Source organism: Aplidium turbinatum, chromosome 1, assembly GCF_918807975.1.
Source record: "Aplidium turbinatum chromosome 1, kaAplTurb1.1, whole genome shotgun sequence".
Classification (NCBI taxonomy): domain Eukaryota; kingdom Metazoa; phylum Chordata; class Ascidiacea; order Aplousobranchia; family Polyclinidae; genus Aplidium; species Aplidium turbinatum.
The window spans coordinates 45,441,670-45,461,065 of record NC_137472.1 but is presented as its reverse complement, the minus strand read 5'-3'; the positions used below and the strand labels follow the sequence as shown (position 1 = coordinate 45,461,065).

General features: G+C 38.2%; 1 protein-coding gene across 1 annotated transcript; it reads right to left on the bottom strand.

The window, feature by feature from the left end:
* Window positions 1-2,989: 2,989 nt before the first annotated feature.
* Window positions 2,990-4,552, bottom strand: LOC145766309 (zinc finger MYM-type protein 1-like). The gene has a single exon (XM_082577993.1). It carries the CDS (start codon window positions 4,550-4,552, stop codon window positions 2,990-2,992), a length of 1,563 nt encoding a protein of 520 aa, XP_082434119.1.
* Between the last annotated feature and the right edge of the window lie 14,844 nt (window positions 4,553-19,396).

Sequence of the window (19,396 nt, the reverse complement as noted above, 5' to 3'; positions counted from 1 at the left end):
GATATCCCTAGTTTAGACTTTATCCATTTCTCTCTCACTAATCACTATAATAGGCTTACAGAACACTATGCTACATTGGCATACCTGGGGTGGGGTAGGTGGATTGGGCTATGTATTTCGTATTGGCTTAGTCCATAAAACAACATTGTTACAGTAATTGCTTTGACAGAGCAATGCAAAACATATTAAATGCCTTAATCTACGTCGTTAGCTACTAAAACATTTTTAACGGGGGGGGGGGGGCATGGCCCAATGCCCCCCCCCTGCGTACGCCACTGACATGCCAATTTTGAGGAAAAATTTTGACATTGTTGGTTCAAAAATGACTACCAAAAAGGGCTATTTTTGGTCAAAAATAGTCAAAATGTTCGGGGGAGACAAATTTTGCTTGGCATCTGTACTTCAAACTTTGGCATTATAACTTGCAATTTATGTTTACATAAATGCACTGTTAAATATCATCTTCATCATATTATAACTTACTGCGTCTGGTTACACTGCAATTGTAGGCTAACTGGTAGAGTATAGTACGGTAATGAAATTAGTAGCCTACAGTCTGTACACAGGGAGACCACAATAATAGCAAAAAATTTATGTCTAATGTTATTTAAACACTCAAGAGCCAGATATGAAGGCGGCAGGGTAGGCTATTCATGTTTTGCATCGATAAATCCTGGTAGGCATCATCCACGTTGTTTGAATCAGGCGGTGGTAACTTCTTTAGTGGTTTCGTTGGTGATTTCGATAAATCAATGAATGCCGGATTGGATCTGGATGTTGCTGTTTTCGGGTTTGTAACTTTCCTAAAAAGTGGAAGTAGACACGAAATCATTAACCGAATCAGCCGCGACATGTAATCAATCTCCTAAAAAGTTGTTATCACTATAGCCTACCATTATACAAGATACATTCTATAAATCTATAAGTTACAGTTATACGTTGGTCGTCGAGTTATTATATTACTGTAAAATTCGTGAATGTTACATAAATTGTCTTGTTTCTCTGAGTTTGTCCTGTTCAAAAAAACAGTTTGCGCTTCGGGGCAGAAAATGATGGTTCGGCACCAGTGGCGTACCGTGACCACTTTGACAGGGTGTTCACTGACGGCAAAGCAACAGCGGGGGGTCTGGGGGGCCTCCCCCAGAAAATTTTTAAATTTAACATTGAATTTGGTGCGTTCTGAGAGCATTTTCAGCACAAATTCTGAACATGAACAGAATTGACAAAACTAATGTTGTCGGAATGGAGAAGAATACAAAATAGATATGTATTTGACAGCGCCTATTGAATGAGACTTAATATCAAACATTAAGTTGCATTTCTAAAGTCACATACTTCAGTTCAGTTGCAACACCTTGAGAAATGTACAAGCGAATTAAAAACAAACAGGTGAAAGTTAAAATAAAAAACAATAGCAAAGCAACTCGATAACACTGGTCAACAAAAAAAACATTTTTTTTTGCATAGGCTTTGAGAACTGATTTAAGGTAACTTTGGGGTGCTGAATCCGAATCTGACCTCAGATTTATCCCATCACGTCAGGTTTGTGAGATATGATAACAGCAAATTGCTACTTTTGTCAAAAGTGGAAGATTTGGCGTTGCGTTTACCACCAACATATGCAGTGCTATAACGAAAGGTTAGTGTTAGATAGGCCAAAACAGCTTAAATAAGGTTACTGAACAAGCATTGCCATAAGCCTGTTTAAATCTTTGTGATTTCATGCAAAACATTGACGGGGGTGGGGTCAGTTATACTTTTAGCCTCCCTTTTGACTTGTTACTACTGGATGGTTAATAATGTTGCTTAGAAAACAAATTGGTATCAAAATTATAGTGGGTGGGTGTATTTCAGCTACTTATGTACTACATGACCTGGATTTCTGGATATAGCACAATGTGTATGTGCAATAAACGCAACGTCAAATCTTCCACTTTTAACAAAAGTAACAATTTGCTGTTATCATATCTCACGAACCTGACGTGACAGGAAAAACTGAGGTCAGATTCGGCACCTCAAAGTTACCCTAAATCCATTAAAAAACTCCAAGCAAGAAAAGTTGTGTTGACCAGTGTAATAAACAAGAAAGTCGATTGCTATGTTGGTCGGCTGTACTTTTATCCGCCGTACTACTTAGTAAAAACGAAAATGTTTAACACCTCGACTACAGAAGGAAAATTCATCTATAGCATAATTCGATTCTTCTTGTTTGTGCAATAAATTTTTGAATTACATCGTCGTAGAAAGCTTGCTTTTGCTTCAGTTCTAGCAAAAGTTCCTTCTCTATTGAAAGCAAGCTGAGCGAGCTCAGTCTTTCTTGTCCTTGTGTGGAACGCAAGCAGGTATGTATTCTCTTTAGAGCTGAGAAGCTTCGTTCTGCCGATGCTGTAGTGCTGGGAATACTAAGTACGAGCTGCGTTAAGTTAAACAATTCGTTGAAGCCAGAACTTAAAGAGTTTTGATGAACATACTCATACATGTTTTGAACAGTTTGTTGCGAAAATTCTGGCAGCGAGTACACAACTTGAAGTTCAGATTTAAGCCGAGAATAATCGAAAATTCCTCCATATATATCTTGTAATTTTGTCATTAAATGGTCAGGGAATTCTTTTTTGAATTCAGGAAACTTGTCACAGCACAGCAGTTGAAAAAACTCGAATTTTGTGACAGCAGTAAATCTTTGATCGATCTGACAACAAACACTGTCGATTATATCCTGATAGAGCAATGAATAAATGACTTTATTAGTTTCATTATCAAAATCTTGATTACGTCTTGGACGCCTGGATGGACCATCATCACTTGAGTCTGAAATAAAAATGGAAAATCTTACTGGGGTGACTGTGTCAATCTAAACAAAAGCATGTTGTCTCAAACTAAACATACAGGGTAAGTACCTAGTTTACTTACAGCCTACCTAATAATAATATAAGGAGAGGTAGTCAGTTTTAAAATGTATAATATACATTATCAGTACGGTAATCGCAGTTTAGTCTAAATCTTGTATATATATAACAGTTTTCTGACCCGAAGTAGCTGAATCCCAAATACAGTTGAAACCAGTATTTCTTTCCTCAAGGAGCTTGACACGGATTTCATCAATTTTATCTTTACAATACATGACATCAAAAGATTTGCATTGTAGAATATCATACAAAACATCAGTCAGTCCAAAAATTTGAGCAAACACATGCAACAAAAAAACTGTTTGAGGTTCTTCCAAAAAATTCAAAAATCCTCTTGCTTTCACCACATCATCATTGTCCCAATTCTCAGATTCCACAATGCTATTAAAAAATAAACTAAGTTGAGATCTGTATTCTTTGACAGTGCTAGATAAACGTGAGGTGAAATTCCATCTTGTTGGAGCAACTGTTGGCAATCTACGCTGCACAAATTCCTTTAAAGCATGGGTACGTTTTGAAGATTTAGTAAAAAAAGCAGCTAAGCCAGAAAGAGTTTTTAAAAATATGCGGCACTGTCGAATACTTTGAAGGCCTTGTTGAAGAACTAAATTCAAAACATGAGCATGACAATGAACAAACAAGGCCTTTGGGTACTTATCTAAAACTCGCTTTTGCAATCCACTCAGCTGTCCACTCATTACACTTGCTCCATCGTAGGTTTGTCCAACCAATTTTTCTTCCAGTGTGAAATCTTTCACAACTTTCTCAACATGCTCCATCAATCCAACTGCAGTACGATCTGCACTTACGTCAGTGAAACCCAAATATCTTTCATAAACTTTTCCTTTGTGTACATACCGAACTACTGTCGAAAGTTGTGACTTCGTCGAAATATCTGATGTTTCATCAAGAATGATAGAAACAAAGTTTGCTTCATCGATTTGTTCTTTGATCGTGTCAAGCATAACATCAGCAATGGCTTTAATTAAACTATTTTGAACAGCTGGAGAAGTTCCTTTAAACACTGTGGCTGCTTGAAGATGGCCATTCAGCACTGCATCATACCCTCTTGTGTAGTCAAGAAGCTCAATGTAATTTCCTCGATTGTTGGATGTTTCAGACTCATCATGTCCTCTAAAAGGTAGCTCTTGCTTTGCTAAGAAGCAAGTTGCATTGATCAGAGTTCTCAAAACTTCTCTGTTTGCTCTTACATTCTCATTATGACGAGACACTTCTTCTAACCTCTGATTACTTAAAGCAGTATCTATTCGTTGTCGTCCAAAAGTACTTAAAGCGAAGAAAGCTTCAAGGTGTCTTTTTGAGGTCTCGTGTTTTCGCACAGCGGCAGTCAAATGATTGAGATCAAAGTAACCCAATTTATTCCAAATTGAAGACTCAGTACAAAACAGAATACAAGGCCAACAAAACAACTTGTTCTTTATATTGCAACCAGTCAGCCAAGATATTTCTTCAAATCTGGATGTAGAAAATGTGCGCACTGTTGTTTTTGTTCCTTGTTTGCACTTGTTTGTTTTTAAATTTGGCATGACGGGTTTTGGTTTTCCTTTCTCTACAATGGTAAGCTTTTCATCAAATGATCGTGATGAAAATGATTTTTCCAACAATGATGATATAGAAATTGCCATATTGAACTGTTTATGAATTTATTAATATTATTGAAATTACTATACTTGTAGAGTGTACAAACGATAGGACTAGTTCAAATTCTTTATCCTGGTACAGCACTTTGCACCGATGATCTTGGAAGTCAAGGATTTAAAGTTTATACGAGTCAATGCATCTCCACAGCAGCTCTATCTGAAAAAACATCAATTTGTCATCAACAGGGATTCACATAAATATAGTTCTTATGTTCATAGTGATATGGGCAACTTTAAAAAGAAATTATTTTTTTGTCCACAAAGTACAATTTCCTATCTAAGTATGCCATTATGATGTTTATGTCCATTTGCAGATAGTGAATACAGCAGCTGTATGTTGTTGTCTATATCTATGCAATGTTCTCTGACTAGTACGTATGTATGTTTTTATATAAGAATAATACAAGAGAATATTTTTTTTACAAACTTAACAGTATGATAGGTCTGGTAGTTGGTGCATTTCAGATGATCATTTTCCTCACAATTTGAAAATACATTAACTAGTAACTCGATATTCAAGTACTCACTTGATATTCAAGTACGGTAGGCTACCTATGTATTAAACAGTACCGGTATGCATCAAACTTCTTTTTTTTAAACTAATTTTTATTGGTAACATCTCCTGTAACATATTAACAGGATGGAAGCTGACCTCATATAAGATCTTTTGCTTCCTTCCTCTCTCAGTTCAGTACATATACTGTAATACCAAAAAATAAACCAATGATTGATTGATTTTCATTTTGTACATACCTACTGGTACCGGTAAATTTCCTAGGCTTGCCACAGTAAAGATGGTGATCAAGATTGCTGCAAAATCATCACTGGCTTGAAAGCTAACAATGCATTTAAAAAAATGCAGTTCAAACTATGGCGTAGAGCTAGATGAATGAAACAAGAGTTAAGTTTGGCAAACAAAATTGCCTTGAATTCTAGGAGGCATCCACTTTGACTAAAAATACAATAAAACATTTGCAAAAGGCCTTTATTTCTGGCTAAAATCTGCCTAATAACTTACTTTTGCAGTAGAAAGCTATTTTTCTGCCATTACCTCACATCAAAGTAGCTTACTTTGACGTCTTTTCACAAACATAGGCTACCTTAGACTGACGTATACTAGGATGCATTGCGTTACGGTACGTCAAAGCCCATCCAAATGTCTGCGACAAACCGCACGTCACCGCAGACAAGACGCACGCAGTCTAAGCGCTCCAATACACTCGCGTGGAATGTATCGAGCGATGCGATTTGTCGCAGTAAAAACGCATGTAGTATAAACGCAGCTTTAGCCACTAGCCAATTTTTTTATTATCAGTAGCCTACCGGTATCATTTTGTTCATTGGCTTCACATTTTAATATATATATTATATACCGTACCGGTGGTACACCCAAGACGAACCAAACATAGGCAATAATTAATGTGAGACAAACCAGGAGACACAGAAAGCGACTTTGAGTCAGCTGGCACTTGCTACATAATTAAGGTGTTTCAGCAATAAGGTACGGTACAATACCAGTAACATACAAACACTCCAATTACAAAACGATTAGATATGTTGTTTTAGAATGGTGCATCAATGATATTGGCTGTTGCCATAAGCTTTGTTGCAGATTCAGACAAGCTAGTCCTAATTTACTGGCACTTGGAGCATAAAAAACATTTTATCTTATCTTGTTTCCAACTCTGATCACCTCAAACCATAGCTCAAACTCTAATCCAACAAGCTAAAACTTGCTATTGCCTGGGATTCCCCCAATGACGCGCCAAGGTGTGCAAATCAGCGAGTGCACACCCTAGCTGAACTAAAACCATTGCTGTTTTAGCTGCCTTGTGACGTCATTTTTCTTAATTGTTTATTTTAAATAGCACTCGCCAAGGTGTCAGTGCACACCCAGCTTAAAGGTAATGACCGAAAAAAATTAAAGGCAATGACCTCAAACGTTGGAGTATTAAAATTAGAAGGGGACGAGTTTTGCAATTGAAAAGAAAGCAATCAGCATGCAGCAAGATGTTAGAATATCAGAAAAGTAAAGAACATCGACAACCGATGGAAATTTTCTTTTTTTCTGGATTTCTTGGGGTGTGCAGTGCACACCTTGCACACCCTGAATATACGCCACTGTTCGGCACAGACTAAAAAATATTTGTTAGCAACAAGGCTAAGCTAAAACAAAGTTGAAATCAGAAACATAGCTTGACCACACTTCAGCAGAAAAACGTACGGCATTTTACCAGACTTAGGCTAGGCCTACTTGGAAGTGAGGGTACGTTGATAAGCCTTCAACACCTCTTTTGCTAGCGGGCTGTGTTCTGAGACAATTTTGTCCGTTGAGACATTGCAATTCTTGTGAACAGAACCAATGTTTGCTTTTGATGTTGAAGTATTGAATCTTCCAAACCAAAATTTACTTTTGTTTTGCTCAAAGCAAACTAAGCAAAAGGACATCAGCGTTTTTTCATGTCCGCTTTTCGTTCTTTTTTTACTTACTCCTCCACAAATATCCTGTTTTGATCGCCGTTTAAGAATAAGTATTAAGTACGTCTGAAAAATATGAAAATCATTAAATAACGACACCAGTTTGTCAATGGGTAGCCATCATAGGCGTAAATCCCGGAGAGAGGAGAATTATTCCCCCTAAAAGTTTGGCAGGAGGATGCAAATATTCCCCAAAATTTTCTCTTTGTCAGCAACGTCTTCACAATGATCTGAGACTGGTGAAAAACTTCAAGATACTAAGCCTATTCATGATGGCCTACTGACTCAGTCTGTGTACAGTATCTATGCTGTAGGCCTAGGCTATAGGCCTACACATACACAGCCTAGCTAGCTCTATTATTATGACAGCATAATAGGTTAGCATAGGCTAGGCTATAACTAACTTTTCTAAACCTGAAGGATACCACTAGCCTAAGCTTATTATGCCTAACTGTAGCCTACGTCGAAGCTCAGTGAACTTTGTCATTGCTACTCAAGTTCAACTGTAAATCAACGGATTACCTGATTTTAACTAAAAGAATTGAGAACTAACTCACTCACTGCACTCACGTCCAATTCCCAAAATAGCGAAAATAGAAATCAAGCGACAGAAAGGCGAGAATGGGAAAGGGAGTGAGGGGGGGTTCCTGGTGGCGAGTGACGACGGAAACCAGCTGATCATCGTTATTCCAATCATTTTTAGAACTTTTGAAAGGGAATGTTAATAATATTTTCTTTAAAAGTGCTAAAAACAACAATTCCCTTTTTAAGACAAAATTTCCTTGTAAAATTGTTAAAAATCCTTAAAAAATCCTTCCGATCTTCATTTCCTTTTTTTATCCTTCGAAGCATTGAAAAATCCCAATTTCGGGATAAAATCCTTCAAAGTGGAAGCACTGCGAGGGTGGGCAATTTTCGTTGATACATCACATATAAAACAATGGAACATAAATTGTTGATTTTCTCGATTCAACAAAAACTCACGAGTGGTTTTTGCATAAAACGATAGAGTTGTTGCGATTATTTAGTTGCATTCTCGCGGCTGGCCGAAGCGATTTTGCGCGGCTGAGGTTGTGATTTTTAGTGAATTGCGCGGCTGCGCTTGTGATTTTTCGTGAATTGCGCGGCTGACACCGCGGCTGGAAATTGAAGTGCGCGGGGGATTTATCCCCCGCGCAGGCCAAACTTTCCAATGTGGGGGTGAAGTGTATGAACAGTAGAAGTGTATATATATATTTTTTTGGTCGATTCCAATGTATGATGTTATAGTATTTTTGATTAGGGCGAAGACTAGTATCTATTGTGCTTGAACCTATTGTAAAGTTAGACCTATTGTGCTTGAACTATTCCACTGACATCAAGCTTTAACAATTTAAATAATTGGTTCAAAATATCGACTACATGCAGCAGGCCTATTATAAAGTGTAGAAAATATATATGAGGGGTTGCCATACCGTCCTTATTTCTAAGATTTGTCCTTATTTTGAAGGGCAATATCTTAGAAAAATTAATTGTCCTCATTTCTAAGAAATGTCCTTGTTTTTGACTTGTGTCTTTATTTTGTCTTAATTTCAAAAATTACAAATCTTCTATATTTTTTTGGAATATAGGCTATCAATGAGTGGTATCGATTTGAAGAGCATCCAACATTCCAACACACAGCAACTTCCACATCAACTTTCCGCCCCGATAGCTCAGTTGGTTGGCGCGTGACTTTTTGAACGAAGGTTCAAGATCAAGCAGAACTGGTTCGACTCTTGGGGTGTGCGCTTGAGCAACACATTCTAAGGACTGCTTTCCATTCAGCGGCACCTAATGAATGGAATAATTCCCCTGCAACAAGACTTCAACAATCGCAAACTTCACTCTGTCAATCTCGGTAGCCGGCCCACAAAATTAAAAAAAAAACTCGCATGTGAGGCAACGTCGACCAAATGGGAGTGAGGACTAGCGACTCTCCTCGCACTGGTTACTCCCAACTGATATCAATATTTGTTGTACAGTATTAAAAGTAGTTTTGTTCAAAGGTGCGCATGCGCATAGCAAGTTTGATGCGCATAGTATGATAAACTGTCAAATTCTTTTCAGCCTGTAGGGTTTGAATAGCATGAAGTAAGTAGGCTAATACTAGGGATGGTAGAAGTAGGGGATTGCTCACTCAAAATGGGAGTTCGACTCCAGCCACCTGCATGTTCGACTCCAGCCACCCGCACTTGCTGTTGTTTCTCTGGGCAAGAAACTTTACGATAATTGCCTCTACCCAGTGATCGATTTCGAGTAATGGGTAGTATCAAATTTAAGTAATAAGTAGAGTAAACAACCGGAAACAGACATTGCCGTCGGCTGCAGCGTGGGTCAGGTGTACGTCGGAAGGCGTACACCGATGCATAGCGCTCAAGTCCGCTTTCCCGCAATGCAGGGTAAAGATATGAAACACAAACAAACACACACACAAACACACAAAGTAAGGTGGACAACTGGAGGGTCACAGTGTTCTGACAAAATTTGATGCAACTACAGCTTGAGGTCTATTGCCATAAGTCGCATACTCAGGTGCAATTTATATGACCTGCCCACGTGTGTACAAAATGTGTATCGCCAAAATAAATGTAGGGAATATGTGATATCATGTTCATTTAATAGTAGCCTATTCAAGTCATGATAATGCAGGGACAGAATTCACGCAACAGTAGGTAGCCTCAAACTCCTGCAGTGAGGTTTTTCAGATTTTCTTGCATCCAAAATTTTAACCAAATATAGCAATTCATTTGATGAGAATGAATTTACCTAAAAGAAAAGAAAACGTTGTGCAGTTATGCTAGGGACAGTAGAATATCGGGATGCGCAACTACATCCGCTTTTGGCTTATCCGCAACACTAGAAGGGTTACGATTTTTTCTGATTTACAAAATAATGTACATTTTATAGGTTATATAAGAAGAATGAAGTTGGTTTTAAAGTAATTTAAGGTTTTTAGTTGAAAACAAGCGAGCAACAAAGCGTGAAAAAAATGTCAAATTGGCAGTTGACCCTTCTAATGTTGGCGGAACAACGGAGTTGCGCGTCCCGGTATCTACCGTCCCTAAGTTATGCTAATTTTTGAACTTCTTAGTAACCCTCCAGTTGTCCATTTTGTAGGAAAAATCAGTAAAGTGAGTCGTCCCGATATTCTACTGACCCTAGCTAATACTATGCTACTATACTGGTTTAATAAGTAAATAGCTTGTAATTTTAGTTCCTTTGTTTTTTTTAATGTAAATTTACATAGGCTATAATATCCTACTGAGTCTTTGGAAAATCTTTACATTGAAAGGATTGAGATACTTGTGGTCAGGCCTTTTATTGAAGTTGGGCTGGAAATTTTCAAATAATCTGGCGACATGGATATTAAACAACTGTTATCCAGTTATTGCTGAAGTCTCAGTTCAAACTGTTGTTGAATCCTATTAGGCTTAATATATATATTTTTTTGCGCTTCAGAAGAATGTTTTTTAATTTGATGATTTATCTAATTGGGACACAGACAGGTCTATGAATGTAGATTAAAGTTAATTCAGCCCTTTTTTGCTGTTGCACGTTTTGTTGCCTGTGTTTTTGTACATGGCCAGGTTGATGACTGTAGAGTTATTAGACTGCACTACGGTACCTCACCAGAGATTGTGACTAATTTTGTGTTTTTGAAAATATATAGCCTAAGTTAGGCTAGCCTACGCTATGACCAAATTTGGGCAAATTTTGTTTGCTCCCCCCCCCAAAAAAAACGTTTTACTCTCCTACGGCTAGGATTGTGATAGGCTTACTGTAAGTAGCCTATTTGTTACTTGCAAAATGTATGAAACGATTGGAAATAGTATAGGCTATAGGCCTAGCCTAGGCCAGGGCTACTGAAACGGCGGACCGCGGTTCGAATCCGGACCTTCTGAATGTTGAAGGTGGACCTCGGACTTAATAATAATAATAATAATCATGCTTTTATTTGCGCCCATTGCGATAACATACAGTACACTGCGATCACAGATGCGATACAACAGACGACAGGAAGCAGCGAAGTGACATATAGTCTTCGAGTCAGCTGCTCCCCTTATTTTGGCTTGCCTTTAACTTCTGGAAGAATAACCTCATTGCCACATTTTAGGGCCTCTTTAAACAGACCTCCATTAGGGAAAAGCAATTTTTTGTAATTAACCAAGGAGCTGGGGGCTTCGCCCCCAGACCCCCCAACGCTTTGCCGTCTTCTCGGATGTGCGATCCACACAGCTACACTACAAAGAAACGCAATATATATATATATATTTTTTTTTGTGTCAGACAAAAATCCAAGTCGTGTTACTTAGCCTACTGCCTGAAAAGTGTTTCAGTGCTCGTAGGCTACTGGTTGTTTAATTTTCGTGGTTGCATATGAAATATTTACCGGACCGCAAAAATATTGAACTTGAATGGACCTTTGCTAACATTAGTTGAGTAGCCCTGCTATAGGCCTTAAATAACACAAACAAAACGTACAAAACACAAAAAAAAATCATAAAAGAAAACTATTAAAAGCGTTTATAAAATGTTTTTAACACCTATTAATACTCGACTAGCCTCAGGGATATCTAAAGAAGGGAATAGGAAGGCGAAGGCTTTTATTACGTCTGACAATAGAGGGGCTTCTGTTTGTCGTAAAATCACAATTGACACCGTCAGTGATTTAATACACCTTTGTTATGATAACCTGCATTGCGCTCTTAGCACCAGGCCTGGATATTCACTGCATGCTCATAGTTAGCCTACTTGTTAATTCAACTGCGGTACCGGTAGGCCTATACTTGCTTTACATCTAGCCTACTGCAAAAGTTTTCTTAAGAAAAATAGCTCACTGGTAACTTTTCAACTGTCTTTCTAAACTTTTTTTAAATATGCTCTACAAGTCTACATAACATTTGCTAACTGTCTTCTGTAGCTGGCTGTAGCCTACCAGCTGCACCACAAAACTTTCTGCGATTTTGAAAAGAACCGCATGTTTAATGCGGTAGCTACCAACTATACCGCCCTTTTAGTGTCATGAGAATAAGGCAATCGCTGCCTTCGCATCCTGTTTTTTTTTTTTTTTTATATATCCCTGACTAGCCTATTATACAGTCTTGATTAAATTTACATGAAAGGCACATTCTAACGAGACTTGAAAAACTTGGGAAAGGTAATGCTGGTTTAATTGATAAAGTCAGCAACACTTATCATTATGAAACATTCAAGCTGTATCTCATAAGCATTTTTTGATGGAATTACAAGTCTTGACAATTTTTAATCATAATATTTCATGGTCACAGGCATGTAGGCTTACCTTCTTTGTATTGGTAAGTCAGCAAGAACTTTGTATCTGCCGTCTCAACTGTAGTAGGTCAGATATCATATAACTTAGGCCAGTGGTTCCCAACGCATGGGTCGCGACCCAAAGTTGGGTCGCCTGATTATTTTTTTGGGTCGCTTGTTTTTCAGGCATATTGTATCTTGGAGGAAAAAATAACAATAAAAAAATTTAAAACGTGAAGAAATCGATCACAAAACTGGAAAATATAAACACAAGTCATGAAGCGTTTCATTTCGAGACATCGGAAAGCTTTGTAACATGTTCGTAATGGAAGAACTTTTAACCGATTTCGTTTTTATTATTGTTATTATCATTATTTATATTATCATTAATATTAAATATAAACCCAACAAAACTTTCAGTCTCAAACATAAATTAACTTGCCAAAATTACGGGATATACATTGCAACGGGCATAATATGTCACGAACACTATATTGGATAAACCATGACAAAGTTTGCAGACGTTGGGCCACACATAGTCTGGTGTGGTAAAACGCATCAAAGACAAAAAGCCCCAAGTGATGCATGGACTCATTGCTTTCTTCACAGAAAGGCCCTTGCTGCAAAAAAAACGTATCAAGAGTTGCACGAAATGTTAAATGATGTTGTGACATGTGTAAACGTCATCAAACCAAGGCCACTAAATCGGCGTTTGTTTTCGTCTTTCCTTGCTGCCTCACACGGCAGTGCGATGGTTGTCACGAGGTTGCGTCCTGTTTGTGATTTTGTCAATTTTAAGAAGTTTGTGATTTGCGGGAGGAAATTGCTATCTTCCTGAGGCAACAGAACTGTGTGGGATTAGCCGAGAAGTTTTTGCAAGAAGATTTCAACGCAAAAGCTGCTTACCTTGCCGATATATTTGACTCTCTGAAGTTGATATTAAGCAAACCATAATTGGACACCTGGAACAGCTTGCAAAAATGTTTGTGCACTACTATGGAGAATCTCTAACAGCTAATAGCCAAGATGATTGGATAATAATTGATTCATTTGCTGGAAAAGATCTGCCTCAACTTCCCATCCATGTTGCAGAACAATTTATGAACATAACGAGAAGCAGCAAATTGTATTTCTTTTGCGTCTTTCAAAGACAAAGATTCTGCAAACATCCACTTTTGGGCTTCCATGTACAAAGTGTATCCCACAGTTTCAAAATTAATGATTCAAAAACTGATTCCATTTGCAACAACTTGGCTTTGTGAGACTGGATATAGGGCCATGTGTGCATTGAAAACTCGGCAGGAAGTTGAAGCCGACATGCGGCTATGCCTCAGCAAAATAACGCCTCGATTTCAAAAACTCACTGACAGCAAGCGAGCACAGCTATCTCATTAGTGATTTGATAAACATATTATTTTCGGAAAAGTTACTGCTTTTGTAGTGCTGTTTGTTTGCAACGCAATCTTGTATAGCTTTTAAAACATTATGATAATTTGTTTGGGTCGCAAGATTTTATCGAACTAAATCTTTTTTTTAAATGGGCTGCCTTAAGAACGTGTTGGGAACCGCTGACTTAGGCTATTCAAAAAAAGATTGGTAGACTACTTTGAAAAACGTTTGTTCACTTTCCAAATCTAAATTATAAAAATACATTTTGTAGGCCTACTAGGCGGCTAGGCCAAATAGACATGATGCAAATTGACATTTTAGAAAGCTTAAAGCTGCAGATTGGACAAGAATATAAATATTGCATGATAAGAATTGAGAAGAATCTCACAAGCAAAGTTGCTAGGACCTTCAAAAGATAATTTTCTAGCTGAACCAAACTCCCGCATGTTATTGTATGACGTATATCCTTCCTCCAGTTTAGTCAGAAACATAAGCAGCTGAGAAACATCTAGAGCTCGCACATCTCTCCAACGATTTAAGAAGGAGAAACATACCTAAGCAATAAAAAAATAATGTAATGTCAAGCCACAAATTTTTGTTTTTAAATTAGGTAATGATAATTTTGTTTGTCATTGATCGACTTACGGTAGGCCTACTGCTTAAAGTAAAGGAGTCCTATGCATTTCTACTCAGTGACGTACCAGCACCATCTGCCGCCCTTGGATATTGGTAAAAATTTGTTGTCCCCGTCTTACACCAACAAACTTTCAAAAGCGCAGTAGGCTGATAAATTTTTTTATCATACAAAGAGCTACCAATTTTATAACATGAATTCGGAAACAAGAATACAATGGAAAATAAGCACATTACCAATGGAGGTCTAAAATAGGCGAGCGTATTGCATGTACGGTAAGTTAGTATTGCATGCAATTATAATTCATACGTCTTGTCGTCGTCGTCGTGTGAGCCTGTGGGGCCGAGGGTCTATCCTTTTACCACCCCAGATTCACGATGTTCCCTGACTACACTGGAAAGCTATACTAGAGCGCAGCCAGTCTTTGGTTTCATCATCCATGACACGCATACCTTCCACTCCGTTAGGTGGCTTGAAGATGGAACAGTCATTGATGATGTGGTTTGTGGTCTGTTCCTCGGCACCACATTCACAGGAGGAGGAAGAGGCCATTCCCCGTTGGTGCATGGTTGAGCGTTGATTTAAGATTTAGGTACGGTAATTAGTTTGAAAGTTGGTGGGCCCATATGGTAGGGTTACCATATTTGAAAAAGCAAAATTCCGGACAGTGTATGACTATTTTCATGCGACCATAATTATGTATGCGCTATCGAAATGCTAAAGCTGCAAACGTTGTACGATACTCATGCTAAAGCGCCAGCTACCGAAATGAAAAGTATTGTCTTCTGTCACAAACAGAATCTCACACCATGCAGGGTAAGCACTCTCTAAATATAGCTACGGACCGTCAGTGAAAAAAATCTCAACTTCAGAGTGAAAAATAATAATGAGAATTAGGTTGTGCCGAAAAAGGAAGAACAGCAATTACATGCTTAAAACAAATTAAAGATACGCTTGTAAGTCAAGTCACTACAAATTTACTCTTCTGACCATGCATACTTTTCTGAAGATCTAATTCTCTTCAATAGGGCCTTGTGTGATTTCAAAAATGAGAAAAATTCACTACAACACATATCTTTGATATTATCTTTGAAATTATATTGAAGAGTCAATATGCCTTTCATAGTCGCAACGCTCAACTTGTTTCTTTCTTTAGTCCACTGACTTTGCATCAGTGAAAAGAGTCTCTCTACATTGGCATTGTGGGATGTAACAGCAAAGAAAAACTGTACAATCCTTAAAATTTCTGAGTGGCATGTGATGTTCGTAGACTGATCGAAATATTTGCACCATTTCTTATGCGTTGGCAATTTAATAAATTCTTCGTCCTGTAGGTAACTTTCCACAAACTGCTTCAAGTTACAGACTTGGTCAAAGCACTTTGCATCGTCCACACCAACCCCTTTACCAATCAGATATTCCAGGCAAGGCTCTACATCCTTCTAACAAGGTCATCCATTTGAAACAAGCAAACTCTTCCATTGGTTTCATCCATTTGCACAGGTACTCCAAGCATCTCTCATAGAGGTTTGCAACTTCGGAAAGAAAAATGTTACATTCATCTTCATATCCCTCTTCTCTTTTTTCAACTAAAAGCCTTTTAACTTTCAAGAACGTAAAGTTTTTATTCTTCCTTTCCACAAGCATCTTATGAACCAGCTCCAAATTTTCTAGCACTTCTGCAACGGAATTGTTTTCTCTCTCAACTACAGTACTTGAATACGGTACGTCCATGAAACACGGACATTAGTGAGTGAAGCAGAAATAAACTAAAAAATTTGTTCGAGTGAAATAATCACTGCAACGAACCGAATACCTGACGTAAAGTATGTTAAAAAAACAAATTATAAACCAAAAAAAAAAAAAAATAATAAACCAAATCGAAAAAAAATAAACCAAACGGTTGCAAAATAAACCAGATTTGGTTTTAAAAAGACTAAAATGATAACACTGACTTCTAAGTGGTAAACATCATCGATAAGGAAAACGCTCTGTTACATCATAATTCCGTACAACCTCGTAGTAAAAAAATGCTCACGGTGCGAAATAACAACGTTCTGGATTGGCAGTGTGCACAGTGCGATTGCAGATGCAGTAAAATGAGCTGGCTGAGCGAATTTTCTAGGACACCCCTAATTTACAGAATTATTCTCGCAATTTTAATTTCCCCAAAACGCCCATTATAAAATTCCGGACATTTGAGCATTTTTTTAAATTCCTCCCGGACGCAAAATTTAACCCTAAATTCCGGACATGTCCGGAATTTTCCGGACGGTATGGCAACCCTACCATATGGCTACCTGGAGACTGGAGTATAGCCTACTTCATGGTTGGCCTATTAACTTTTATGAAGAGTTTAATGATCCATTTATCGAGCTTTTGCAAAAATACTTTAAAAAATCACCATCATTATACAAGATTGTCAATGCAGACTAACTTTTGCCTCAATAGATTTCAATTTAATTTTTATCTCGTTAACTAAAATTTTGAAAAACTTCTCACTTAGCTTGCTTGCAGAAACGTTCAAGAAAGAAAAGCTCAAGACAAAAACAAATAGCCTAAGGAATTGATTCACATAAATAACATTTTGTTAACCTTTGCAGCAATCATGTAGCCTATATTTCGCTTTTTCTAGATGGTTTTAAAGAATAGAAACTGCAGTTGATGTGATTCGCTCTGTTTGGCTTTTTAAATTGGCATTGAGCACTTTTTTGTAGTATTAGTAACTTAGTAGGCCTATTTATTGTTTTATTTATACAGTCCGCCCCGATAGCTCAATTGGTTAGCGCGTCACTTCTGGAACGAAGAAGCTTCAAGATCAAGCGCCGCTGGTTCGACTCTCGGGGTGTGCGCTTGAGCAACGCACGTTAAGGACTGCTCTCCATTCAGCGGCATCTAATGGATGGAATAATTCCCTGGCAACAAGACTTCAACAATCGGAAACTTCACTCTGTCAATCTCGGTGACCGGGCCTGCGTCAGTGATTCAAAGCCTCTACAAGTATGCGAAACTGCCAGGATTAAGCTCTGCAAGAAGCTTTCCCAGTCCGAGGATAAAGATTCAATCAATCAATCAATCAATCATTTGTAAGTAATTGTATAAGCCTATGTTGTCTTCAGTGGCGTATTCTACATGCATGCAAGGCATGCACTGCATGCCTTGCATGCACTCCATGCACTGCATGCCTTACAATTCTGATGAAATCAGAAATCTTTCAGAAGCAACAAATTTATGCGTAGAAATTGAAAATGTTAATAGCAGAACCACCTCGCTCTCTTAATTTCAATATTCGAAACAACTGTTCGTTTTAAAAATTTGGAAACTTTGCGACCCTGGCAACTCTGCATGCTGAGACGAGCTCAGCATGCGTTGATAATACAATTTGCCTATTCGCCGCTCTTTTACAACAGCGTGGCGCAAATGGAACCAAGCATGGATTTGAAATTGCATGCAAAACAAAAATCACGATCTCGAGACAGGGTTGCCAGATTGGTCTTTTTAAGGCCAAATTTCAGAAATTCGGGGTTTTTAAATAGTGTTTGGCCGAACTATTTTTGTTTGGACGCTTGGTCTTTTTTAGTTTTCTGATTGGCATTTGTTTGGCCTTTTTTCTTTTGGTCCTCATAGTTTAAGTCCTTGCGGTTTTCTGCTGTAGATAGTATGATATACTTGAGACCTCAGCACAGTAGTTTAAAAGATCATCAAGAAAACGGGTCGGGTGTATGCTGAAGGCCATACACCGATGCATAGCGCTTCAAGTCCGCTTTCCTGCAATGCAGGATAAAGATATAAAATTAAGACATTGGACTCATGGTGCGTTCCAAACCTCATTTTTTGCAAAACAGCTCAAACAATTATCAGCTAAGTAAGTCTCAGATTGCAAGAAAAGCTATAAAACCTAAGGCAAATTTTTAAAATTTTCGTGGGGGGGACATGCCCCCAGACCCCCCTACACTGGCTATGACCTTCCTTCCATTGCATGCCTACGAAAATCAACCAGGATACGCCACTGGTTGTCTTACAAATTTTATTTCATTGAAAACTTTGGTGCTCCTTCCCTAAATTCTTTTCTATCGATTCGCTATTTGATGAATCAATCTAAAAACAAAGAATTTGCTAGCTGAGATAATGCTTAGACGACAATAACATTTATATCCTGGTATCCTATAGGCCTACTTGAGTAAATGGCCTACAAGAGTGTTCTGTTGCAAAATTTCAAACTGGTAGCTTAGCCTAGGCTACTTGTGAATAAAGAAACTGCTGTTGTGTTTTAAACTCATTCAACAAGAGTCATAGAAAAGTTTTCTACTTGTATTCAAAATCACAAGAATGCTTTCAAAAGGCGTGTACCCAAACAAAACGAGAAGCGCTGAGAGATAGGTCGACAAAGGTCCACTTTAGGCTCTCATGCAGAAACGAGGCAATGCCTTGCTTCCTGCTTCAGATAGACCCAGCTAGAATGTAGTTGGGAATAGCTAGTCAATCTGCAGAGGTGCAGTGGGTCTCTTGGAGGAAAATGACGAGTGCTCGGTTGATATGGGCAAACTGCTTCACAACTTTGATCTTGCTTGTTGTGTAGCCTTTTATGTTGACCTGCAGGATGGTGGGGCGTCTGAACTTATCAGTTTCTCCTTGCAGCTGTGCCGTTCGGGTGGAGGCTCTTCGTTGGCAAGTTTCGTTTCTCATCTGCTAGTGTGCAAGTGGTACTCACAGGATGGGGCACGAGAAGCCACTTGTCGAACATCCCAGAAGAACGAGAAAAGAAAGAGAAGCGCTGATTAACAAAAACGCAAAAGAGAGGACCTAAGGGGAACGGCAGAAGGTAGATTATTTTAACGAAAACAAACCACAATACATAACAGTAACTAATACTTGCATTTTGGTAAATTAAGGTTACCGATTTTTACTGTAAATATGCGCGTTGTTTTGAACTGACTTCCATAGCTGTAAACGCATTAAATTCAATAAGTAAACTTACTGGGAGATTCTATGCCTGCGGCATGTTAAGAAAATTACCGCAGTGTTTGCGATTATTT